This window comes from Colobus angolensis, unplaced genomic scaffold (genome assembly GCF_000951035.1).
Source record: "Colobus angolensis palliatus isolate OR3802 unplaced genomic scaffold, Cang.pa_1.0 Scaffold75, whole genome shotgun sequence".
In the NCBI taxonomy this organism is placed as follows: domain Eukaryota; kingdom Metazoa; phylum Chordata; class Mammalia; order Primates; family Cercopithecidae; genus Colobus; species Colobus angolensis.
Genome location: NW_012121265.1, coordinates 4,895,962 through 4,922,595, shown reverse-complemented (window position 1 = coordinate 4,922,595; position 26,634 = coordinate 4,895,962). Strand labels below are relative to the sequence as shown.

Below are 26,634 nucleotides of genomic sequence, written 5' to 3'. Positions count from 1 at the left end.
CAGCTACTTTTTGTGTTTTTAGTAGAGACGGGGTTTCGTCATGTTACCAGGCTGATCTTGAACTCCTGAACTCAAGCAATCCGCCCGCCTTGGCCTCCCAAAGTACTGAGATTCCAGGTGTGAGCCACCATGCCCAGACTTAGTAAATCTTTATTATTGAATTACTTGGCCTGTGCCTCAAGGTTTTCTGTTATCTGCTCACCAGGTGATGGAGTGGCTACCTGCCCTGCCCATCTCCCACCATATTCCTTCCTTTTCCACCTTAATCAGTATCCCTCCACATGACTGCTGTTACTGCTACTGAACTCTTGGGTAATATGGCCTCACATATCAGGGTGCCCGTGTCCACACTAGATTGTGGCCCTCCAAGGCCTGGGACCAAGCCTTTTCAGTGCTGCTCACTGGCCCAGTAGACCCCCTCATAGAGCTTAATTGGCATTGTTGAACTAGGTTCTTCCATTATTATAACACAAAGGCTTTCATGTAAGAGCCCATTTGTGGGCATCACACCCGTGGTGCCTGTGCTTCCTGCTTCAGAGGAGGCCGCCTTCTGCAGGTTAGTTCTCCCCTTTCATGCTAAGAGGGGCAGCAGCTTGGCCCATCACAAGGCTGTTTATGCCTTCACTCTGCTTCGGAAGTGAGACCCACTTGCTACTGGCTGTCACCTGTCTGTCCCGCTCTCCCTAGTGATGTGGTGCTCCGCTGCAGTGGACATCCTGTTTCTGTTAGATGGGTCTAACAGCGTCGGGAAAGGGAGCTTTGAAAGGTCCAAGCATTTTGCCATCACAGTCTGTGACGCTCTGGACATCAGCACCGAGAGGGTGAGTGCAAGTCTTTGTAGATGTTTGTGTTAGGGCGTCTTCCGTGATAAGGGACAGAAACCTGGTCTCAAGCAGAGGAGGCATCTACTGGCTTGTGGAGCTGGGAAGACCAAGGGGCTGAATCCTGGTTCCTGGCATGGTGGGGTCCCAGGGCTGAGTTGAGGCTATAAGGCATCTTTCTCTCTCTCTCTTTTTTTTTTTTTCCTTCTCTCAATTTTGTTTTCTTTTGGTTGACTTCCTTCCCAGACAGGTTTTCCTGACATAGCCAAGTTGTCCTGCATTGTTCCTCAAGCTAGTGACCCCAGTAAAAATTAAGGGGACTTTTTTCTCTATAGAGCTGGTCAGAGCCCCAGGGAGGGCTCTGATTGGGCAGGCCTTGGTTACATGATAATCCACTGACCAATCACAGCAGTCAGAGGGAAGAGACTTTCTGGCCAGACCTCAGTCAAGAGCTCTGCCATGTTTTGGGGGTAGGGAGTGGATTTGACTTTCTTCTAGAAAGAGAGATTGGGTTGTGTTTGCAGAACAGTGGGAAAGGGAAAGCATGCTAAGCAGACTAAAGCTGTTACTACCTCAGCAGACTGAACATGAAGCACAGCTCCTACCCTCTCTTGCATTTGAGAGGAACTACTCCTGCTTGAGTGGATCCAGACAGTATTCTCATTTCTTGTTCTTCAAATAGTAGGTCTTAAATATAGCACAGTGTGGTAGCTGTGGTGGCTCTTATTTCTAAAAGGGGCTTTTTTTTTTTTTTTTTTAAACAATCCAAGAGAAAAATGGGCAAGGAACACTGACAATTCCCAGAAAATGAAACACTCAAGGCCTTTAGGCATACGAAAAGAAACCCTACCTCACTCACTCAGAGGGTCAGCAAACCGTCTGCCTAACATACAGTTTTTCACTTACTAGGTTAGCAAAACAAATCCTAAATTTGGTGACATGCTTCACTGGCAAATCTTGAAAGAAACTGGTGTTCTCATACACCGCTGATGGAGTGTGAAATGGTGCAGCCTCTGGGGGGAGTCGAATAGTATTCATCTCAGTTACAAAGGCTTGGATCCTTTAACCTAGCAATTCAACATCAAGGAATTTATTCTACAATACACACGCCCATGCAAAATAGTACCCATACAGAGTTATTCATTGCAGCATTATGTGTATAAACTGTAAAAGATTTCAGGCAATCCAGACGTACATTGAGGGGGACAGATAAATCCATTATGATGCATTCGTATATTGAAACACTAGCCAGCTCCAGAGAGTGAGTGAGGAAGCTCTCTGATATGGAAAAACACCAGAACAAGCGAAGTGTCAAAGTAAGGTGCAAATGGTGTGTATGTTACTTTCTATGTAAAAGATAAGGGGGGATGAATGAAAATCTATCTTTATATTTTCCTGTATCTGTATACACTCTGAATGGGTTTGTAAGAGGCTGAGAACAGTGGTTTTCATTAAGGGGGAGGTTGGGAAGTGAGTTGACAGAGCACAAGGCCAGAGGGAGACTCATCAATACAGACTTAAATATTTTCTGGATTTTGAATCATGTGAACCTACTCAAAAGTCACCTTAAAAATTAAGAGAGGCTGGGCACGGTGGGTGACGCCCCCAGCACTTTGGGAGGCCGAGGCAGGCGGATCACGAGGTCAGGAGATCGAGACCATCCTGGCTAACATGGTGAAACTCTGTCTCTACTAAAAATACAAAAAATTAGCCGGACATGGTGGCACGTGCCTGTAGTCCCAGCTACTTGAGAGGCTGAGGCAGGAAAATCGCTTGAACCCAGGAGGCAGAGCTTGCAGTGAGCCGAGATCGCACCACTGCACTCCAGCCTGGGTGACAGAGTGAAACTCCATCTCAAAAAAAAAAGATTAAGCGAGGATGTAGCCTGGAAAAGCTGTCATTACTTGGATGAGAGACCAGTTGCATACAGGTTGAGGAAGGAAGTGGTTTTCCAAGATAACATTCCTAGCTTAATCCTACTAAAACCTCTAGGATTTAGGAGAATACATGGCTTTTAATGAGGGCCAGATTTTCTGCAGAATGGTGTGTCGTTTTATTAGCTGGAGCACACTCCCTGGACCTTAGACCGTCTTGTGCCTGAGGACTCCATAGCAGCATCATTCAATCTAGGCACAAGCAGCCCAGAAGTTTTCTAACCATGATGTTAAACCAGCATAGACCCTGAAAGGGCCGGGCCAAAAAGTGCCATTTCCCCACCACCCTCTGCACAGGACCCTGTTTTAAAAGAGTTCCTTATAAAGTATCACTAGTTACTCGTGGAGGAATAACAGAGAGAGAAGTAGCAGGAGGGTTTAAACACTGTTGACCTTGGCATTGATGTAGTGTGTCCTGAAATGAGTAGCCTGGAGACCCTGGGGTTGGCTAGTTGGGAATGTAGGGTCCTATGTATTATTTGTGTTTCACAGATGAGGGAACAGGCTCAGAGAGGCTAAGTGACTGTTGAGGGTCACACAGCAACCTCAGGAGAGAGCTAAGTGTGGAAGAACTGGGGCTCTTGACTCTCAGCCCAGGACTTGCTCCATTAGTCCATTTGTCTTAGCCCTCAAAATTCACACCTTGCTATCACACAGCAAATGGCCAGCAGTGTGGCAGTCTGTGTGTGTGTGTGTGGGCGTGGTGTAAGAAAACCATGACAAGAAATTTCCTGGCTGATGCTATTGGGAACAGATCCCAGAGTTCAGGGAATTTAACCTGGGCGTTGCTGGACCACATCTAGAAAGTGTCATTGAGTTCTGGGGGCTGATTTCTTGGTTAGACATGGGCCAGTCAGTGCCCATGAGGGAGCCAGGACAGCCAGAGGCCTGGAAACCTCTATGAATGAGGGAACCTGAGGATCATTTTCATGTGAAAGAGAGCAGACAATGGCTCTGTTTTTTAAGGGTAGAATCTGGGTGTTCAGGGAGTTAGATTCAGGCTTAACCTGAGAAAAGCTTTCTCACAGCAAGACTTGAGAAGCAGAGGAATTGAGTGTTTACTTGGGTGAGTGAATTAGTGTCTTGACCCCCAAGGTCAGGTGGACCCCTTGGCATGCTGCAGAAGGGTTTTTGAATGAGGGCGATTTAAGATGGTTTAGTCTGACTTGTGGCTTCAGGCTTTATGTTTTTGCTGCTGCTTTTTTTTTTTTTTTTTTTTGTATTCTCTTTTTGTTATCTCCGTGTACAAGGGATTTCATTTGTGCCATGTTTTACTTGCTTTAACTTTAGTTTTCAAGAAGAAATGTCAAGTAGCTGTAAATTAAGACTTTTATGGATGCTCTGTTGTTAAGGTGAATTTAAGGTGTTTGAAGTCTTCCTCTTAACACTTAAAAGCTGAGAGGTTCACTTCCTGGCTCTAATGTAGTGACTGGGGCAAAGTGATTATGGCTGGTGAGATAGCTGGGCGGGCCTGTTTCTGAGCGTACAGTAAACTGAAGATAAAAGGCAACTATTTTGTTCCCAAACCACCAATTAAACAAAATGCTTTAACTACTGACTTAAGCTGCTTCCTTCTTGTTTTGAAGTTATATTTCTTCCTGTTTAACTCAAGTAAACACACCCAGCTGTTGGTCTCAGGGGAGGTTATTTTTTCAACTAAGTAATTCATTCACATGGGTTCAATAAAAAGATGTACAGTGAAAAGTCTCCCTTTCACCCACACATTTTCCATTTGGCCTGTCCCTCAACTTGTGTTCTTGAGTCTCTTCCAAAATCACTTTGTGCAAGTACAGGCAATATGAATAAATATTCTTCTTTCTCCCTTATTACACAAAGGATAGCCTACCACTCGTTGTTCCCTCATGCCTTTTTTCTCCTCACATTTTCTTGGAAATTTTTTCATGTCTGTATACAGGTATAATTTTTTTACAGGTCATTAAAATGTTTCATCATAAGGATTTATCAAGGTCTAATTAACCCCTATTGATGGATATTTGCTGTTACAAATATACTGTGATCTTGTAAATAACATCATTTCACATGTATAAGTAGGATACATTTCCAGTAGCCCTATGCATTTTTTTAATTTTCTTTTTTTAAATTTTCAATAAATATTTAAAAATTGCCCTCCATGGATGCTGTACCAATTTACATTTCTACAAGCAATGTTTGAGAATGCTCGTTTCACCCTGGAAACATTGTATATGGTTTTTTGCTAAATGGATGGGGAAAAATGCTATTTCATTATGGTGAGGCCAGATATCTTTCCATTAAAGAGTTATTTGGCCGGGCGTGGTGGCTCAAGCCTGTAATCCCAGCACTTTGGGAGGCCGAGACGGGCAGATCACAAGGTCAGGAGATCGAGACCATCCTGGCTAACATGGTGAAACCCCGTCTCTACTAAAAAATACAAAAAATTAGCTGGGCGAGGTGGCGGGCGCCTGTAGTCCCAGCTACTCGGGAGGCTGAGGCAGGAGAATGGTGTAAACCCAGGAGGTGGAGCTTGCAGTGAGCTGAGATCCGGCCACTGCAGTCCAGCCTGGGCGACAGAGCGAGACTCCGTCTCAGAAAAAAAAAAAAAAAAAGAGTTATTTGTATTTCGTGTTCTGTGATCTCTGTTCAAATCCTTTGCCCATTTTCTGTTGGATTGTTGGTCTTTTGTAGGTTGATTCTCTTTTTTTTATATATTGAGGAAGCTAACCCTTTAACATGACTTACACATAATTTTTCCATTTTGTCTTTATTTTTTTATTCCGTTAAGGTATGTTTCGTCCCGCAGAAGTTGTTTTTTCTTTCGTGCAGTCACATTTATCAGTCTTTCCTTTATGGCTTCTGGCTGTTAAGTAATAGAAAGTAAGGTCTTTTTACACATTGAAATTTTAGAAATTCTCCTGAGGTTTTCTAGAACTTTCATATTTAGATTTTTCACCCCAAAATCTTGAATTCATTTGCAGTTTATCTTTTAGTTTTTGTAGATTGCTCTCCTGTTGTCCCAATATCGTTGACTGACTAGATCATCTTTTCCCCCTGGTTTGAGATGCCCCTTTTTAATCATACACTAACTTCAAGGAAAACCTAGGAAGCGCTCCTTCCCAGAAGCTTCTTCCCGAGATCACCTACTGGTCTGTCTTCCTGTGTCCGTCTCCCCCATGTGCCCACTGAAGACTGAGATCTCATTCGGCTTAAGGTGCCGAAGAGCTCCTGCCCAGAGCACCCTGCCTGCAAAAGGGAACCCCACCCAGCTGATCCAGAGCAGATGCCGCTGGCCTGGTGTGGCAGGGCGTTTCCATCATCTCCCAAGTCCCAGGCCTGTCAAGGGAATGGCAATGAGGGAATTCAAGTGAGGAGCAGAGGGCAGCATCATTGCTTAAACATGACTCACTTGGTGCATTTGCACTCTTGGCCAGAACTAGGGTTAGTTTTGAGAATAGTAACAGAGAATGTTGTTTCTCCAGGGGTTTTGGAGAACCAACGATTAGGTGCAGACCTTGGGCCCTCGGGAGGAAACCTGAATGTTTGTAGCCTTCTCTGCTCAAGACATGCTAGTGCTTTAAGGATCCAGAGAGTGACTTTACTCAGTTTTCCTTTCTCCAGTTTTGCAAGGCATTGGATCTCCTATGGCCTCCTCAATTAGGACACAAAATCTATGTGGATTCACCAGTGTTCTCCTTCATTACAGAAGAACTTCAGCCCCAATGCTGGTCGTCTCAGTTGTGGATGCTGATTGTCCTCCAAGTCTGACTATGGTCTAGAGACCTGGACTTTCTCTAGCTTGGCAGGAGCAGGTCTGGTGGGGCTGACCACCCAGTGAAGGACTGGGTTGTGGGGTGGCTGTGCTTAGTCATGAGTTATCAATGATGGTGGCTATGGTTAGCTTCTGCAGCAGCCCCAGTTGGGTCAGTAAGTGTTTTGCTGCTGGCCTGTGCTGGCTGCTGAGAAGGCAGGAGTTATAACTGGGCCTTAGGGAAGACCATAGGCACAAAGTCCAATGGCCTGGCTGCCTTTCTTACTAGTCTTGGGTAAGTAAGCATTTGCCTTGGGCCAGACGTATATATTCTCCACATTGGGATTTCTCCACCCATAATGTGGGTGTTAATAGTGACCCTGTGGATTAAATGAGATAGTGCATGAAACTGCTCAAGACAGCACTGGCAGCTGGGAGGCAGTTGGTAAAAGTGAGTTGGAGACCCTGCCCTAAAGATGCACAAACTCAGCTGAGAACGCTGCCAGAACGTTCAGCTGCCTAGCAGAAGGTCAGTCAAGAAGATTGAATTGGGGTCGTCAGTGCAGAACACAAACAGATTTGGCTGGTTTTTTTTTCCAGGTTCTCCAAATGGGTCTTTGGAACCTCCTCTTAGGGAGACAGGAGAAAGCTCTGGCACTGGTGTTTGTTGAGTGGGTGGGAGGCAGGGTCGTTAACCTTTCTTGCCCCTTCTTTCCTCTTAGGAATGTTTTTGACTTGACCCCAGTCTTGGGGCCCTGAGCCCACTGTCTCCTACTGCAGGTCAGAGTGGGAGCGTTCCAGTTCAGTTCCACTCCTCATCTGGAATTCCCCTTGGATTCATTTTCAACCCAACAGGAAGTGAAGGCAAAAATCAAGAGGATGGTTTTCAAGTATGTATGATCAGATACTGCTGTGGTTAGGGTGATGCCAGCTGCTCTTAAAATTGCTCCATTGAAGGGTTTGGTCCTGCTCTGGGCTCACAGAGAGGACTGGGGGCTGCTTTCAGGAGCCCAGCTGGGCACAGTTGGTCACACGAATTCCATTCTCAAGGCTGCCCCTCCTTATTGCATGATAATGTCCCAGGTAGGAATTTAAATGCAAGTAAAAAAATTTGCTGCTGTGATGTATAGTTGTCAATTACCTGGGAGAAAGTGCTATTGAAGGTCACAAATGGGGTTAAGAGCCTGGAGGAATAGGAGGAACATTGAGTCTTAATCCCATTTCTGTCTCTTGTGACCACTGCAGCTTGGACAGTTCACCACACTTCTCTGAGCCTCATTTTTGTGGTCTAAAAAGAGTAAGTGCCCCTCTGTTATTGAGAGTGCTTTAAAAATTATGACTATCTGGTTATGTGCTCATACATATACACACCTTATGTGTTAGTCTGTTCTTGCATTGCTATGAAGAAATACCTGAGGTTGGGTAAATTATGAAGAAAACTTATTGGCTCATGGTTGTGCAGGCTGTACAGGAAACATAATGCCAACATCTCCTGGTAAGGGCCTCGGGAAGCTTCCAGTCATGGTGGAAGGCAAAGGGGGAGCAGGTGCATCACATGGCGGGAGCAGGAGCAAGAGAGAGGAGGAGGTGGCACACATTTTAAAACAACCCAATCTTATGTGAATTCACTCATCACCAAGGGGATGGTGCTCAGCCATTCATGAGGGATCCGCCCCCATGATCCAGACACCTTCTGCCAGGCCCCACCTCCAACACTGCATTACAGTTCAACATGAGATTTGGAGGCAACAAACATCCAAACAATATCACCCTCTAAATATATATATATAGTGATATGTTTACTTTACTTACATTATAAGTTAGCTGATGTGTGCATCTGCATATGATATGTGTATATGCTCATGTTTTTATACACATATTTTATGTATATTTTACATATATATACATATAATCTATATGCATGTGATACATAGATATATATACACACATATGCACATATTTACACGTACATGTATATACATACACATATATAATGTTCTTCACAAGCCCTCACAGAATAATGACTTTGACTTGCCCCTTGCCATTCTGGTCTCTGGATCCACTCTGGGCTCCTGCTTCCCTCCTTGTACTAGTGTCCACTGAAGTCCCCCGAAGTCCATGGTCAGAGCCGTTTTTGGCTGTCTCCTCCCATTGCAAAGGCTCTGAGCTCTGAGGGCCTTTTTCCAGTTGCAAGCCTCTATAGTTCTGTCGCTGCTCTCAGGAAACCTGAGGCCCCACAGTGGGTACATCAGGGACTCTGGGAGCCCTGCAGACCTCAAGAATGTCCGAGTAACCCTCACTGACTTTTATCTTGGACTATTTATCCCAGCCCTTTCCTCTGCCCTTGAACAGATTAAGGGGCAAGTCATCATGCAAGAAAGTACAAAAGGAAAGAGCTCATTAATATGTGTTTAAAAAATACATTAGTGCACATTGGGCTTTTCTTCCCCTGGAGGCTTGTGCCCTTGGGGCCTCCAAGAATTGGCTTCTTGCAGAGAATAGTCTCAGCCTTGCTCCGTATCTTTGACAAAGACACACAGTGCCGGGGCTTCCTCCCAGGTTTGTGGAATCACTCTCTGCTCTTGGTATATTTAGGAATCTGCGCTTGGTTTTCGAAGCACAGTCTCACTCTGTTGCCTAGGCTGCAGTGCAGTGGTGCTATATTGGCTCACTGCAACCTCCACCTCCCAGGCTCAAGGTATCCTCCCACCTCAACCTCCCAAGTAGCTGGGACTGCAGGCATGCGCCACCACACTGGGCTAATTTTTCTATTTTTGTAGAGATGGGGTTTTGCCATGTTGCCCAGGCTGGTCTTGAACTGCTGAGCTCAAACAATCCACCTGCCTTGCCCTCCTAAAGTGCTGGGATTACAGGTGTGAGCCACTGTGTCCAGCCAGGAATCTGCATTTTTTTTTTTTTTTTTTTTTTTGAGACAGAGTCTCGCTCTGTTGCACAGGCTGGAGTGCAGTGGCATGATCTTGGCTCACTGCAAGCTCCACCTCTCGGATTCACACCATTCTCCCGCCTCAGCCTCCCGAGTAGCTGGGACTACAGGCGCCTGCCACCTCGCCTGGCTCGTTTTTTTGTATTTTTTAGTAGAGATAGGGTTTCACTGTGTTAGCTAGGATGGTCTTGATCTCCTGACCTCGTGATCTGCCCGCCTCAGCTTCCCAAAGTGCTGGGATTACAGGTGTGAGCCACCACGCCCGGCCAAATCTGCACTTTTAAAAGGCCTCTCCCCACCCTCCGCTGTGATTGTTATACACACTAATTTTTTAAAAACAGCTTTATGGAGATATATTTTATAGTCACAAAGTTAACACATTTAATGTGAAATTCAATGGTTTTGAGTATATTTACAGAGTTAAGCAACTTTTACTCTAATCAAGTTTTGAACATTTTTATCACCTCACAAAGAAACCTTGTAAGTAGACATTTTTCCAGAGAAGATAGACAGATGGCCAATAAGTACACAAAAAGATTGTCAACATCATTAACTGTTAAGGAAATGCAGATCAGAACCTCAGTGAGCTACCATGTCATAGCCACTACGGTGGCTCAAAGACTGACACTACGGTGGCTCAAAGACTGACAAAAACAAGTGTTGGTAAAGCTGTGGATAAAGTAGAGCCCTCATCCATTGCTTCTGGGTTTGTAAGTGGTGCGTGCCACATTGGAAAAAAGTTTGGCAGTTCTCAAAATGTTAAACATAGATTTAGCGTATGACCCAGCAATTCCACTTCAGGAGAATTAAAAACATGTGCACACAAAAATAGTTGTATGCTAACGTTCATACCAGTGCTATTTATAGCAGCTCCAAAACGGAAACAATACAAAATCCTCAACTAATGCATGTACAAACAAAATGTGGCATATGCAAATAATGGAATACTACTCAACTGTAAGAATGAATGAAGTACTGATTCATGGTGCAGCATGGAGAAATCTTAACATTAGGTTAAGTGAAAGAACATTAGGTTAAGTGAAAGAAGCCAGGCATAATAGGTCACATACTATATGATTCCTCTTTTTTTTTTTTTTGAGATGGCATCTCATTCTGTCACCCTGGTGGGAGTGCGGTGGCGTGATCTCAGCTCACTGCAACCTCCGCCTCCTGGGTTCAAGCGGTTCTCCTACCTTAGCCTCCCAAGTAGCTGAGACTATAGGCATCCACCACCACGCCTGGCAAATTTTTGTATTTTTAGTAGAGACACGGTTTTGCCATGTTGGCTAGGCTGGTCTCGAACTCCTGACCTCAGGTGATTCACCTGCCTTAGCCTCCCAAAGTGCTAGGATTAGAGGCGTGAGCCACCACGCCTGGCCATGATTCTACTTTTTATGAAGCGTCTAGAATAGGCAAATCCATGAAGATAAAAAGTGGATTGATCATTGCCAGGGGCTGACGGGAATGAGGAACAGCTGCTAATGGGTATAGGGCTTCTTTTGGGGGTAAAGAATATGTTTTGGACTTAGTGGTGATGATTGCACAGCTTTGTGAATATACTAAATATCACTGAATTATACACTTTAAAAGTGTGAATTTTATGTTATATAAGTTATATCATTAAAGTAGATACAAAAATTTACCCATTATATGCAGTATGCATTTTCAGAGGAAAAAGACTGTTGGTATAAGTTTAAGGCTAAAAGTCAAAGACCATTTGAGTGACTTTGACTCAAAGAATTCAGCTCTGCTCTTGTCTGAAAAACTAATTGAATCTCGAAGAATCGGTGCAAAAGGAGCAAGGAGCATTAGAGATCATGTAGTATGTTTTCCATCCCTTATTTTACAGAGGAGGAAGAAACGGGTGCCCTGGCCAGGATCAGTGGGTTACACTGCCAATCCAATAGGCCCCACCCAGCTGTCCTTTCCCACCTTTTATCATGCTCTCTCTCCCATACCCACCAGATGATTAGTTGAGCTGCTTTTCAGCTGTGTTGAGGTCATAACTAAGGGCTTGAGAGCATTATTTATAACATAGGAAATGCAGAGACACACTAAGATTGAGGACATTGAGGGTGGAGAATGAAGACCTCTTATGTGTCTGAACAAGGTCAGCTCTTCTGGGGCTGTGTATGGTTAGCACTTATGTTTCCTAGGACAACTGTAAGTGACAACAAACAAGGAAAAGGAGGCGCTGATTTTTGGCCCCGGTTGTGGGGTTACTGAGGACACTAAAAATGAAGACAGGCTGTTATGAATCAGAACGGAGGAACATGGGCCAAATGGGAGTGAGGACCTTCCCGGGGCACTTTATTCTTTTTCTACAGTGAAGTTTTGTTTTAAATTTTAAACTTTTGTAGGTACGTAGTAGGTGTATATACTTATGGGGTACACGAGGTGTTTTGGAACAGGCATGCAATGAGTGATCATCACATCAGGGAGAATGGAGTATCCATCCCCTCCAGTGACAGTTAAATGTTAAATGCTTGACTGATTAGGACAGCCCGACCCAAACCCAGGACACTTGTCTTTCCAGACCAATGCAATCCCCCAAAAGTATGTTTTGAGGTAGTTAAGAAACCACTCTGACAACCACCTTACTGCTACTTTGCAAGAAGTTTAAAAAACATCGCAGTCAAACCTTCCAACATTGCATCCCATGATAACATAAAATCAAGATAAGACCTGGCTGCTGATTGGTTCCTGAATGCACAGAGCTTCTGGCCTGCTGGCTGCCCAGCCTTGCTCATTTCATTAATGTCATAGTAACACAACCCTGTGTTTACTGTGACTGAATTTTCTGGACTCCCTCCATAGCTTTGTCTCTGCTTTACCTTAGCACAAAACTGTTGATGGCCTTCCCTGGCCTCTTTCAAACCACATTAACGTTGAAATGTGGCTTTTAGGTTAGTTAGAATTACAAAGCATTTTGTCCTCTTTTTTTTCCTTAATATTATTTGGTATGTGCTATTACATAAAGCTGTATTATTTTTCATGTTGATCCTTTTTAATGATTATTTAATAATCCAAGTTCAGCTATCACAATATATTTAATCTCCTAAAAGGTAACATTTAGGTTGATTCCAGAGTTTTTGTCTGTTGTTGAGAAAAAAAGATGTAATCAACATCACTGTACCTACAGTAGGGTTTCTTTTCTTTCTTTTCGTTTTGAGATGGAGTTTTGCTCTTTCACCCTGGCTGGAGTGCAGGGACGCAATTTCGGCTCACTGCAACCTCTGCCTCCCAGGTGCAAGTGATTCTCCTGCCTCAGACTGTCCTGAGTAGCTGGGATTACAGGCACCCACCACCACACCCAGCTAATTTTTGTATTTTTAGTAGAGATGGGGTTTCACCATCTTGACCAGGCTGGTCTTGAACTCCTGATCTCCGGTGATCCACCCGCTTCGGCCTCCCAAAGTGCTGGGATTACAGTAGTGAGCCACCGCACAAGCTGGGTTTTTATGAATTATTATTATTGTTAAGACAGGGTCTTTCTCTGTCACCCAGACTGGAATGCAGTGGGGGCGATATCAGCTCACTGCAACCTCCGCCTACCTGGTTCAAGCGATTCTCCTGCCTCAGCCTCTGGGATTACAGGCCCCCGCCACCATACCTGGCTAATTTTTTTTTTTTTTTTGTATTTTTAGTAGAGATGAGGTTTCACCATGTTGGCCAGGATGGTCTCTAACTCCTGACCTCAGCTGATCCGCCCACCTTGGTCTCCCAAAATGCTGAGATGACAGGCATGAGCCACAGTGCCTGGCCTCTTATGAATTATTTTCATAGTCTGTTTCGTGGCCTGCTGACATCAGAATGACTTGCAGGGAGGTGAGGGAGGGAGGGAGGGAGTGCTGGTTTGAAATCTAGGTTCTCAGGCCAGGTTGCAGACCCACCAACTTGGACTGTCAGGGAATAGGACCTGAAAATCCACATCATTAAGTCTCCTGAGAGATTTTTATGAACACTAGAATTTGAGACTAGACTCAAAAGATAAACTTCTTACAGTAGGCCGCTGTGGGTTCATTTTGGTAACAGCCACCCACTAGGTCCTCAGAGGCGCTGGACCCAGCATTTCATCCTCTAACAATACTATTTCTTTCTATTTTAACATGGAAGGAACTGGGACTCAGGTCAAGTAACTTTTCCAAGTTTATCTACTAAGATATTGCAGAACTAATACTTGAGCCCCTCCACCTCTGGAACTCACGTTCTTAATTACTTGTCTGCACTGATAGCAAAATGTTTTGATTCTAGCCCTCCCACTGCCCCTCTCCAAAAGTTCATGCATGGCAGTCATAACCCCCAAGACAGTAGCTGATCTGTGAACTTTCAACTTGTAACCTAGTTTAGTCCAATTTGAGAGAAATTAGAAAAATCCTGGTGAGACTCTGGCCTCAGAGCCCCCCTGTCTGGGTTCAGGTCCTACCTTCACCCCTCATGAGCGGCATAACCTTAGTTTACACCCTTCTCTGGACTCCTATTCTAGAGAGCTGTGGTGAGAATTATGTGAGAATATGCTCAGCGTATGTAGATAAACATAGGTTGAGCACAGCATCTGGCACTTGCTAAGTGGCCAGGAACTATTAGCAGTTATTACCACTGTTCGCTGAGTGGGGTCTCCTCGTTGGTTAAATGTGAAAGTAGACCCTGAGCTCAGAACAGACTCTCAGGCAGAAATGCTCCCTGGAGTAGGCGGAGAGATTTCTTCTCACGTCTCAGAGGTCCAGCCATGAGGAATGTCACCTTACCTTGGTGGCAAGCCAGCAGACAGGGTTCTTGTGGGAAAGCCTTCGCAGGGTGCTGAGGTAGAGAGGGTGACAGCGTCGGTATCACTGTGCCGAGCAACGCGAAGGCCTGTGCAGTGGGCAGCCTGGGCTCTCATGTCCCTGAAATTTAATTTCTCTGTAACCACAGGCTGGTAGTTGTGAAGAGGGAAGCCCAGACCCACTAGAAAATCTGAATGGGCCAGGTGCGGTGGTTCACGCCTGTAATCCCAGCACTCTGGGAGGCCAGGGCAGGTGGATCACCTGAGGTCAGGAGTTCGAGACCAGCCTGGCCAACACGGTGAAACCCTGTCTCCACTGAAAATACAAACATTAGCAGGGCATGGTGGTGAGTGCCTGTAGTCACAGCTACTCGGGAGGCTGAGGCAGGAGAATCGCTTAAACCCGGGAGGTGGAGGTTGCAGTGAGCTGAGAGTACACCACGGCACTCCAGCCTGGGTGACAGAGTGAGACTCCGTCTCAAAAAACAAGAAAACAAAATCTGGATGGAACCCAAGCCTTCCCCTGAAGGTGGTAGATGGAAAGGAAAACCAGTTTAACTCTGAAGGGGCCCAAGGGCAGACCCCTGTGAGAAACAGAACAGAGTGTGGGGAGCAAGTACTTTTTCTTTTCATTCCTAAAGCTGTGAGCCTATAGGAGTGGTAATGATCAGATGGACCACACGGGAGGGGAGGCTTTGGGGAGAGAAGGCAAGGACTGGTTGAGAACCTCAGAATCCAAGAACATAGCCAGGAGGTCATAGGGCTCACTGGCCAGTGGGTAGAGGCGCAGGTTGCTTCAAAGCCACCGAAGCACCTTGGCTTTGGATGAGAAGAAAGTTTTGTGAACATTTAGGCAGGACAGTTTAGAACAGGGGATGGCAAACTTTTTCAGTAAAAGCCTTGTATAGTAAATAATTTTAAGTATTTTCAGGCCAATGCTCTTTGTGTAGACAGTACACAAATCAGTGGGTATGGCTGTTTTCCAATAAAACTTTATAAAAATGGACAGCAGGCCAGATTGAGCTGACTCCTGACGAGGAAAGAGCATCAACTTCAAAATCAACCAGACTGGGCTTAAACTCCAGTTCCGACCTCCACTAGCCAGATGAGAGTCACGTGCCTTCACGAGTATGTAACTATCTGTTTAAGAACTTGGGCTTTGGAAGTGGAGGGCCCTGGGTTCAAGTCCTGCCTTCACCACTCATGAGTAGCATAACCTTAGTTTAGACCCTTCTCTGGACTCCCCTATTCTAGAGAGCTGTGGCGAGAATTATATGATAACATGCTAAGCATATATAGATAAACATGGGTTGAGCACGGTATCTGGCACATGCTAAATGCCCGGGAAATATTAGCAGTTATCACTGTTCTCTGAATGGAGTTTCCTCGTTTGTTAAGTGTTTAGTACTTTTTACCATGGATGTAAGGATTACATTCAGTTACAGGTGTGTGTGTGAAGTGTCTGACATAAAGTAAAATGTCAGCACTAATATTATCCTTTAGAAATGGAAGCCATTCTGCTCTCAGGAGCCCTGGAAGAACACTCTTTTTAAATATAAGAGCTCTTTGGTGAAGGAAACTGGATTAGTGGGAATCAGAATTGGGTTGGTGGTCTTCGGTATCTAATGTGTGATCCAGCAGGGTGTGAGAGGAGTTAGGGGCGCTTGGGAGTCAGTGGCGTGGGTGCAGTCTTCCTCTTCGAAGATTCACCTGTGTTGGTATGCTCTGTTTTTCTTTCATAAGCCCATTGCCCAAGCCAAGCTCTGCTCACTAGCTCCAGAACACAGGTTGCATTGCTCACCTGTGTCTTTGCTTTAACCCCTTCCTGTAATCAGGATGGCCTCTTCCTTTCCTCATGAGCAGATTCACCAAGACCCCATTTAAAAGCTCTTTCCTCTCTGAAGTCTGTTCCCCGACATCTGCACCCCACAATGAATCTGCTCCTCCGAATTCCTATTATTTGCATCCTTGCATTCCTGTTTACTTGCTGTCTTGTAGATCCCGTTATCTTCAACTAGACCGGGAGTTCTTTAAGGGGCGGGATCATGGTTATACTTCCTGGTCTCCATTTCACTATCTTCCCTCTAGTGGATCCACAGTAAATACTCATGGGTTGAAAACAAGTAAGTGAACTTTTAACCGATGCAAATGTCAATATATATATTGTAGGCAAGACTGTTAATTCTAGGAATTGTCAGCTCTTGTTGACATTTTTTTAACTTTATGGAGCACCGCAAAGAAAACTGCCCTTTAAGAGCTTGCTTATGTTAGAAAGCAATAAAAGTGAAGAATATTCTAGGCCTGGTCTATAAATCCTTCCCAAGCACAATTTTCACGCTCTTTGCCTGTCTTCCTGCTGAATGGAGAGCATTTTGAGGACTGAGGGGAAGGTGGAACCACAACATGAAAGGAGCCTGGATTCCTGAGTAGCTGCTTGGAGGGGAGCCAACCAGGAGAGATGCCTGGGCAGGAGGACTCATGTCAGACTTGCATGAAAAATAAAATCACACACACACACACACACACACACACACACACACACACACACAGAGCAGGCAATGCCCATGTCTCTTGTCAGTTGGATGTTTTCACATTAGAAGAATGACCATAGTTAGGGTTGAATTAAAGGTAGGCATTGCCTTAATTTATGGTTGGTACAATCTGAGTGCAAATGTGTCCCCCATCTAGAGTCTGTGGTTAGTCACTATTTCAGAATAATGCTCCCACAGGGTTTTTTCTGTGTGTACAGTTGATAACCACAGTAATTCCATCAGCCTCACATTGTTGATCATGTTTGGATGGGCTACAAACCACTGAATAGTTTGGCTGCAACAGGGACTGACTCACAATTCAGTAACCTAAAATCCACTGTAGTGAGTCATTACTTTCTGTCCAGCTGACACTCAAGCTGGCAGTCCTCTCTCTGACAGGACACTTACAGGAGTCTCCTAGTTTGAGATTTAGCAGAGATACTGCTCTGGGATTTCAGGACTAGTCAACAGTTCCTATAACTGAGCTGTGAGGATGAGAGCGCCTCAAGCCATGGCAAATAGAGCATCACTGGCATCCCGATGAGATGGGACCCCTGTAACCTGCCCTGATCTGGAGGTGGTCAGACGGCTCAGCCTTCCAGCTCCCAACCCTGAATTTGGACATGGCCCACAAAGGCCTGGATCACAGAAAAGACTCTCATCACACCTTTGCCTTGAAGCTCTGTCCTTCACTCTTACGGATCCTTCCTCACACAGTTTTCCCAAGCTTAGTTATCTGCTTTCCCAACCCAAGATGTTGAGCCGTAACAAGGAGATGATGATGCAGGGATGAGGAGATGGGAGGCAGGTGTCAGACAAATGACAAGAGCTGTCGGCCCAGAGTCATCACTCAGGGAGGAGAAAATAAACACACCCAACACACGAAGAATGACATTATTACAGAATACTACAGAGACTTGCAGGGTGAATCTCAAGTGCATGGAAAAAGTAATTTCTGTCCGTTGTTGTTGTGGTTTAGATGGTAGAACTATCACTTTGAGCCTCTGCTAGGAGAAGGTGACCTTTTGCTAATAACGGAAGAGCCCATCAATTTCAGGCTCTCATCTCAACTTCACCTCTTTGCATCACTCACTTTGCTTCTTTCTTTTTTCCTTCTGGGTGTACACAGAGGAGGGCGCACGGAGATGGGACTTGCTCTGAAATACCTTCTGAACAGAGGGTTTCCTGGAGGCAGAAATGCCTCTGTGCCCCAGATCCTTGTCATCGTCACTGATGGGAAGTCCCAGGGACATGTGGCACTGCCAGCCAAGCAGCTGAAGGAAAAGGGTGTCACTGTGTTTGCTGTGGGGGTCAGGTTTCCCAGGTAAGAGCCTCGGTCACCCTGGAACAAGCCCTCAGGTGGTCAGCCTGGAGATCGTGTCATGGCCATGGGAAGGGAGGGGACGGGAAGAGCTGTCCGGGTCCTTCCCTGGATCTGTCTTTTCCTCACTTTGCCATTTTGGCTCCAGTGCACAGGTAGCTTCAATCTTTGGGAGCCTAAGCATTTGCATTGACTTTGGTTTTGTTTGAACACTTGGTTGCAAGTGCCAGAAATTCTGCTGAAATTTATTTGGGCAAAAAAGGAAATTCATGGAGTCATCTCATTCACTGGGTGGGATGGGGGTCCCTTGGGGTGGGCAGGAGCCAGGGACTTCAGTGTGATCCAGATTCATCCACACATCTCTGCTGTTCTCTGCCTGTTGCCTCATCTCTTAGCTGACTTTCTTAGGAAGCTGGAACTGGAGCTGCGGATGGCGCCCAGCTCACGTCTTCAGAGCTCCTCCCTGGAGAGAAAAGACCCCTTTCCACAGTTTAACAATCCAAGAAAATACTCTAATCAACCTGAGGCAGAGCCCACTCTTGGGGCCAGGGGAGGGGGAGTCTGGCTGGTCACTCCCCTTTACCCCATTTGTCTAGCTGCTGGGCAAATAGGCTTTCCTAGAAGACAGGAGGCTACAGATCCATTCTGTTACCAGCTTTCCTAGAAGACAGGAGGCTACAGATCCATTCTGTTACCAGCTTTCCTAGAAGACAGGAGGCTACAGATCCATTCTGTTACCAGCTATGCTTGCTTGTTCTTTACTTGCTGTCACCTAGAACCACTTTCTTTCATTTCCATTCTGGTTAACTGTTTTCCTCACCAGCTATGGGTCTGACAAAACCAGACACTAAATCTGTGCTGCCATCCACAAGGAACCCATGGCCTAGGAGATGAGTGGGCAGGAGAAGGGTGGGTACAGGGCCACAAACTGTCACAACCCCTTGGCACAGGTGGGAGGAGCTGCATGCCCTGGCCAGCGAGCCGAGAGAGCAGCATATGCTGTTGGCTGAGCAGGTGGAGGACGCCACCAACGGCCTCTTCAGCACCCTCAGCAACTCTGCCATCTGCTCCAGCACCACGCCAGGTAAGACATTCCAGCCTGGAGGGAGTGGAAGTGCCATGTGGGGTCGGGGAGGGCTCCCTGAGGCAAGAGGTCGGGACCCAGGAGCCTCCCAGGGAGGGAGGGCAGGCAAGAGAAAGAGAGACCGGCAGCCTCCACCCTGGGCACTCTGCTGTCTCCCTGTGCCCTGCCCTGTGGGTTTCCCAGCTGGGAGCCCCGAGCTTGTCTTCATGGAGGTGGAGAGGCCCAGGGCTTCAGACTCAGACGTAGTAGGTTCCCTGTCCCCTGCTCAAGAGACAGAGCCAAGTCTCCTCCCCCTGCCTTGGTCCACACAGAGGAGCACAAGGAGGCTTTCTGCTTGGTGCAGGATCCCTGCATTCTAGTTGTCCTTGTCAGGGTCCACCCGGGAGCCAGAGTGATGCCATTATGTGGAATGTACATGTATGCACATTATGTAAAAGCTGTGTCGGGTGGGGCCCAGCAGAGGAGATGCTTAGAGACTGGATGCCCCGCTGAACAGGCAGAGCAGGGCCGCTCACCTGGAGATGTGCCCTGACCTGAGAGAGCAGAAGGTGGCCAGCCTGGGGGTGTGGTGGAAACTCCCAGGAGCGGGAGCAGCTGCTGGGGCAGCGTGTGTGGCAGGAGGAGGTGGAACCCCGTCTCCTCCGTGGGTGCGGGTGTGTATTGTGGACAGGCTGCAGGGTGGAAGCGCACCCCTGTGAGCGCAGGACGCTGGAGGTGGTCCGGGAGTTCGCCGGCAATGCCCCGTGCTGGAGAGGATCGCGGCGGACCCCTGCGGTGCTGGCTGCACACTGTCCCTTCTACAGGTTGGTCTGCAAGGTCTGGGCTCGGCCTGGGTGGAGATGAAGGCCTCCACCCTTGAGCTGCGGGGAAGATAGCACTTTGGGGCCCCGCCATGGAGACTGTGACGGGGATTGAAGCAGACCTGGGAGGGAGCCGAGGACATGGCCATGGGAGAACAGGGAGAGGTACGGCTACTCAGTGTCAGCATCCCTTAACACACAGCCCAGGCACCCAGGGCGAGCGCCGGTGGCAGGGTCACAGGCATTCTGGAAGGCTGGTGAGTGAGCCAAGTGCTGACCCTGCAGGGCAGTGGTCTGCACTTGTGATATTGATTTGGTAATTTGGTTCCTCTGAGCACCACTTTCCACATTATGGGGGCTGAGTGAGGCAAAAGGATCAAGATGAATTCCAATCAGGGAGGCTGTGGGATGCTGGGTTCTTTGGGATTGGAGCCCAGGCACCCAAGAGCACCTGCTGCCCGGCCGCCAGCCCATCCCTCCCAAACACTCCCCACACTGTTCCTGGGCACTTCCTTTAGACTATCTGCCATTCAGCACCTCTGTCCGGAGTCCAGTGACCCTGCTACTCTCCGTCTGGGGGGCCAGGGCAGTGTTTGAATCAGCTACATCTTTGCCCATTGGTCCTCCTCCAGCGATGAACTCATAGCACAGCACACAGCAGTGAAATTGATTGGCTGAGAAGCCTCAGGGCCGTGCTGGGCTGATGGAAAATCCAAAGACTGTTTCTCTGGGAAAGGTCAGTCCCCTGCAAGAGGGTCAGAGGAGATGGGGCCTCATGCCACGTCAGGGCCACCAGAGGCTCTCCTCAGAACCCAAGCTCTCAAGTGAAAGGAGGAGTTGATTTGTTCCTTGGTGGCCACGTTCTAAGTGCCTGCTCAGCCAGGCAATATGCGACAAGGAGACAGCACAGTTGCTGCCCCCAAGGAATCGTGGTCTAGAGCAGGGCATTGGAAAAGGAGACCAGAGGCCACCCTGAGGCATCCTAGGTGCTGGGGTGGAGTCTGTCCTCTCTGGGATGTCACAGAGAAGGGGCCGCTCGAGCAGTTTTGCAAGATTTGGAACTGTGGCAGGGGGCAAGGTGCCCAGAGCCGGGAGCAGGTGGGAGACGCTGGTGGCCTCAGTGTATACTTCCTGGGCCTTGCATTCAGACTCTGCTGTCAGGCTGCTGAAGTTTTAATCCTAGCAGCACCACTAGGGAGCTGTGAACTTACCACCGCATGTTTCTACGTTTGAAAAGGGGTGTGATGATAATCATAACTGCCCTATAGGGTTGTTGAGAGCATGTGGTGATTTAATAGGTAGATGCGTTAATATTACAGGCTCCTAGAATGAAGCATTTGGGAGCTCTTTATCTATTTCCTCACTCAAGAAATACCCACGGAGGGCGTCCTGTGCTCCCCGGCACTCACCCAAGTCCAGGGGAATCAGCACCAGCATCTCAGAAACACATCTAGCCTCACAAGCTGATGCTCCAGTGATGGGAGGCAGCCATTCCAAAATGAATACAGAAAATAAACTGTTCAGTGGTAGCAGGTGTTGTGGAGGAGATCTGGTGGGGTAGGCGGGAGCACTGGGGCAAGGTCACAGTTTGAAATGGAGTGGCCAGGGAGGGCCTTGCAGAGCATGTGGCATTTGTATCCAGACCTGAGGGAGGTGGGGAGCAAACTGTGTGCAGGTCCCTGCAAAGCCCTGTGGGTAGTGGCTGCACCATAAATGCCAATTCCCAGGGAGGCCCGAGTCAGGGAGCGGGAGGGGCCCAGGGAGCTTTCTGGGCTAGGACTTGTGGCTTTATTATGAGGTCGCTAGGATAGACATGGAAGAGAAGACGATTTCTCTTGGATGAGCTGGCAGTTTGGCATACTTTGTTTTTATTATTATCATTTTTTTGAGACAAGGTCTTGCTGTGTCACCAGGATGGAGTACAGTGGCAGGATCATGGCTCAGTGCAGCCTCAAACTTCCAGGCTCAAGTGATCCTCACATGTCAGCCTCCTTAGTAGTTGGGACTACAAACACGCACCACCGTGGCCGGCTAATTTTTAAGGTTTTTTTGTTTTTGTTTTTGTTTTTAAATATAGATGGGGTCTCACTATGTTGCCCAGGCTTGTCTTAAACTCCTGAGCTCAAGCCATCCTCCTGCCTCGGCCTTTCATAGTGCTGGGATTACAGGCATGAGCTACCACGCCCAGCCTTGGCAACCTTTATTTCAGCAACTCCATGAGCTCTTAATTGACTTGGCTTTTACTCCATTTTACCCCAGGGAAGACCCTGCCCTAGAGGAGCACCTGATTGGCCTGCCCCTGGTGTGGGCAGCCCAGGGCAGGATCTTGTTGGAAGAAGCCTTATTTGGAGAACTTTAGGGAATGTTTTTGCCAAGGCCCAAGAGTCTCCTCAGGTGAGGCCATCCCAGGAATTGCTGCCAACCCAGAGTGGGTTTTCTGCCCCCAGATGAGGAACTGCTCCTGTGGCAGCAGGGCACATGGTCCCGGAGACTCAGGAGAGGCGAGGACAAGGCCCAGAGGGCAGAGTGGGGGGATTTGGGGTCATGATCAGGGTTTGGACCCCAGCTCTGCTGTGTTCCAGTAACTATGTGACCTCAGGGGACCTAAGTCAGCCCTCAGAACCCATTTCCCTATCTGGAACATGGAGGGAACCATCTCTTCAGGTAGCTGTGGTTAATGGAACACCCGCGGGTGGAAGCCAGCCCAGGAATGGTGGCTGCTGTGTTATCACAGAACGTCAGTTCTCCAGCAGACCTGAGGAGTCATTGAGTCCAGTGGCTTGCGTGTCTTGACCTGCAGAGCCTCATGTGGACACTTGTTGTGCAGACCAGATAGAAGCAGCACACCTGGGGTGGAGGGGCGGGGCTGGGGCACTGCAGGAGGCCTGGAGCCTTGTTCCTTCAGTCCTCTTCTCTTCCCATCAGAGCTTTAAGAAATACAGTTGAAAACTGCAGATAGAATTACTATACAAAGAGAAAAGTGAAGACCAGAGGAGGAAAGTAACATGTCTGTGGTCACACAGCCAAAATCCAGTTGCCCATTTCCCAATATTTCTCTCCCTACTGCATTGTGAGCCTCAGAAAGTAACTTATAATAAAAAGCTGTTGCTACAGTTGGAGGTTTTGCATGTGGATGTCTCTTAGCCAGCTTATGTTACCTCTTTTTTTTGTTTGTTTGTTTTTGTTTTTCATTTTTGAGATGGAGTCTTACTCTGTTGCCCAGGTTGGAGTGCAGTGGCGCGATCTCAGCTCACTGCAACCTCTACCTCCCGAGTTCAAGCGATTCTCCTGCCTCAGGCTCCTGAGTAGCTGGGATTACAGGCACACTATGCCCAGCTAATTTTATTTTTAGTAGAGGTGGGGTTTCACCATATTGGCCAGGCTGGTCTCGAGCTCCTGACCTCAAGTGATCTGCCCACCTTGGCCTCCAAAGTGTTGGGATTACAGGCGTGAGCCACCACACCTAGCCGTTTTTTTTTTTTTTTTTTTAATTGTCACTGGATAGTTTGAAACATTTCCTACTCTACGTGCAGAGAAAAGTTAGGGTAGAATCAAAAAGAAAACCAGAAAGTCTTTCTTATTTCTGCACTGGAATCTTCTATCAGCTTTTGGTGTTGTAAATCATCTTACGTTTTCTGCCCTCCCCTTACATCTCTGATCTGTCTATCATTCTGTTTCCTTGGATTGTAGCTGGAAGAGAGTGTTCCTAGCCCACCCCGCTACCTGCTACAGGACCACCTGCCCAGGTATGATCTGCCTCTTGGATTACTGGTTCTTTCAGGGCCCTGGACCCAGGCTGCTTTGTGAAGGGGCTTTTACAATCCTGGGACAGAGGATGGGGTTGTGACTGGCTCCAGGACAGAGGGTTGGGGCACCTGGCGGGCAGAGGAGAGTGTACTCTTCACTCACTCCATGGTGTTTGCTCATTAAGAATGGAGTGGCGGCTTTGGGATTACTCCCCTGAACCAGTGTTATGTGCATTGGTGAGAGGCAGAGAAAGGCAGGCACCGAGCACCAGCTTTGCAGACATCCTCAAAGCCAGCACCAAACTCAGGGCAAGATACCTGAATGATTTCATCCTCTGTAAAATGGGGTGATGTTTACCCAATGTCCGGAAGCTCATTTCCCTCCTCCATGTGAAAGGAGGCATCGTATATGAGGTCCTGGTGAAGATTCGGTAGATAATGCCCGTGGAAGTAATCCCTCAGCTGTAAAATCCCAAATTAACGGGAGGAATCATCGATGCCATTATGCATCATTCAGCATGGTTCCCCAGTGTGCCCTCACGGTCCCTCACCATCCCTCACCTGGGGTGCTAGTGACCCCACTGACCTGGGAGCTCAAAATTGCACTTGAATGTGTAGGTGTCAGTGCTGGGGTGGATTTACTACTCCTGATGAGTAGCCTGTCTCCCGGAAGCAATGCCAGCAGTTAGACACACAGGCAGGGTAGTGAGCGTCCCTATTTGGGGTTAGGTGATCCCTTCAGTATGTTCTCAAGGTTTGCAGTTCCAGCACCACGGCCTCTGAAGCATAGGAGAATCTGAGAGTGGAGCTGTTTCTGCTCAGTAATTAGGGTTTGAGGACTTACGGTTTAGGAACTAGAGTGAAATGGCTTTCAATCCCAGCTTTACCTCTTACCAATGATCTGACCTAGGGCATGTGACTTCTATTCATTTAGCTTCAGCTTCCTCATCTGTCATATAGGGTTTTTATAGTTCCTACCTAAGGCTGTGGGAGTGAAATGAGAAAAGCAGAGTATTGTGCTTAGCACAGTCCCTGGCACATAATAGATGCTCAGTTAAAGGCCACTGTTGCCAATGTCAGTGAGCCTCCAGTTATTTCCAGTCTTCCGGCTGATACAACCGCAGCCCCAGTGAGGTGCCTAGACTTAGCTTTAATCTTTTCTGCCTTTGAAAAGTCTATACTTTATAATGATGTGGCCATCAAGTAACAGACTAATATTTTTAAGCAAAAAGGACAAGAAAATGCCAGTCCCAATTGTGACCACACTCAACTGCTTCTTCAGCCCTTGGAATACACAATCACATGAAGACCCTGTTTGTTTTCTGTAACCCTGGGAAGGAGGTCATGTGGTTTTAACTGCATTTTGTAATAATTGACAAGGAAAGTGATGAGATGCTCAGGCATGGAGCACAGGGAATCATAGATCAGACACTTCAGAATGGGTCAGATTTTGACACAGGCTGTGGTTTCCCATGTAAACTTTCAGCTTTGAAGAGGCCTTGCTCATAATTTGCATCTCATATCTAAAAGTCAATACTGTCATTACCTGTTAGGGAGTGTTTTTTTTAGTACTGAGACTTTCTGTGGATTAATTCATTTAATCCTCACAGTAACCCCACAGAACAAGTTCAGTTCCCATCACTCCTTTTGAGATGAGGATATGAAGATGGGAGATGTTAATTAAGGTGCTGGAGGAAGTGGAAGGGCCACGTTCAGTGCTCAGCAGCCTGACCGCAGGATCCGAAGGCTGGTGTGTTTTGCTGTGCCAGGCGCAGAGGCCATTAAGACAACCCTGTGTAGAACTTAGAAGACAGGGCCCCATTGGCACCGCAGCTCTCTCTCAGTCTTGAGGCACCCACACTTGATGTCACGGAGAGCTTCCTCCTTGTCAAGCTCCAGTCTAACACCAGTTCATCACACGGCACCTCACAAAGCCTGCTACAGAGCATCCTTTACCGACCGTGCCCAGCTCCTCCTCTATGAACTCGGCAGTGCTTTCCCCTCTGCTACAGGTTTCCTGATGAACTGTGAGGGAAGGAAGGGGCTGGCCACTGGTAGAGCAGGAAGCCAGCTGCACCCACACCTCTGGCCAGTCCTCTCTACTCCCCTGTGCTGTGGTGCTTAGCGGTTAATGGGCATCTCTCTGATAGGCCCCTGTGACTCGCAGCCCTGCCAGAATGGAGGCACGTGTGTTCCAGAGGGACTGGACGGGTACCAGTGCCTCTGCCCGCTGGCCTTTGGAGGGGAGGCTAACTGTGGTAGGTATGCACCGGCCCTGTAAGACTGACCACTGGGGAGCAAGGAGAGGACAGGCTCCCCTTTTCACTGCACACCCTTCCAGCTTCTGGGTAGAAACTGGCCCTCAAGCCATCTGCTTTTCAGTGCACCACTGGTCTGCGGTTCACGTGGTGCAGCCTCTCAGTGTTCCGTGAGTAGATAATTCGGGTGGCTGAGCTCTGGATGAGACAGTGGCTCCCAGCTTATTAGCTGCAGAATGGTCACTGCTTGAAGTTTGAGTGCTGCCCAGCCCAGCTGAAGGCAGGAGTCTACCAAATTCTGGCTTCCAGTCCTGGGCAGTCTTTTCTTCTCTATTCTATGAAAGCAGAGAAAGGAGCCCCAACTCCTTTTGATTTTAGAGGTTTGAAATGAAGATAATAGTAGGCTTTACCTTATTGGGTGGTTGAGAGTTTTAAATAAGATTATGCAAAGTGCTTAGTATCATGCTTGACGCATATATGGGCTTGCTGAATAATAACTTTTAAAAACGTGATAACTGGGTTAGTTGAAGATCTATATGAAAAAAATTAATCTTGACCCTGTACCTCACAACCCTACCAGAAGTCAATTCTAGCATGGCTATAGACCTCCATGCAAAAGGCAAAGCAGTGAAGCCTCTAGAAGCAAACACAGGAGCATATATTCATGATCTTGAGGTAGACAAAGATTTCTCAGGACACACACTGG

The 26,634-nt window shown here is 47.3% G+C and overlaps 1 protein-coding gene across 2 annotated transcripts in view; it reads left to right on the top strand.

Moving 5' to 3' along the window:
- VWA2 (von Willebrand factor A domain containing 2) overlaps positions 1 to 26,634 on the top strand; it is a 52,267-nt gene that overhangs the window by 16,867 nt on the left and 8,766 nt on the right. For both annotated transcript variants that reach the window (XM_011927839.1, XM_011927840.1), the window contains exons 4-10: positions 688 to 821; positions 7,260 to 7,369; positions 17,849 to 18,043; positions 18,991 to 19,124; positions 19,795 to 19,927; positions 23,615 to 23,670; positions 25,821 to 25,928. In XM_011927839.1, coding sequence (XP_011783229.1) covers positions 688 to 821; positions 7,260 to 7,369; positions 17,849 to 18,043; positions 18,991 to 19,124; positions 19,795 to 19,927; positions 23,615 to 23,670; positions 25,821 to 25,928 — 870 coding nt within the window. The remainder of the gene's footprint in view (positions 1 to 687; positions 822 to 7,259; positions 7,370 to 17,848; positions 18,044 to 18,990; positions 19,125 to 19,794; positions 19,928 to 23,614; positions 23,671 to 25,820; positions 25,929 to 26,634) is intronic.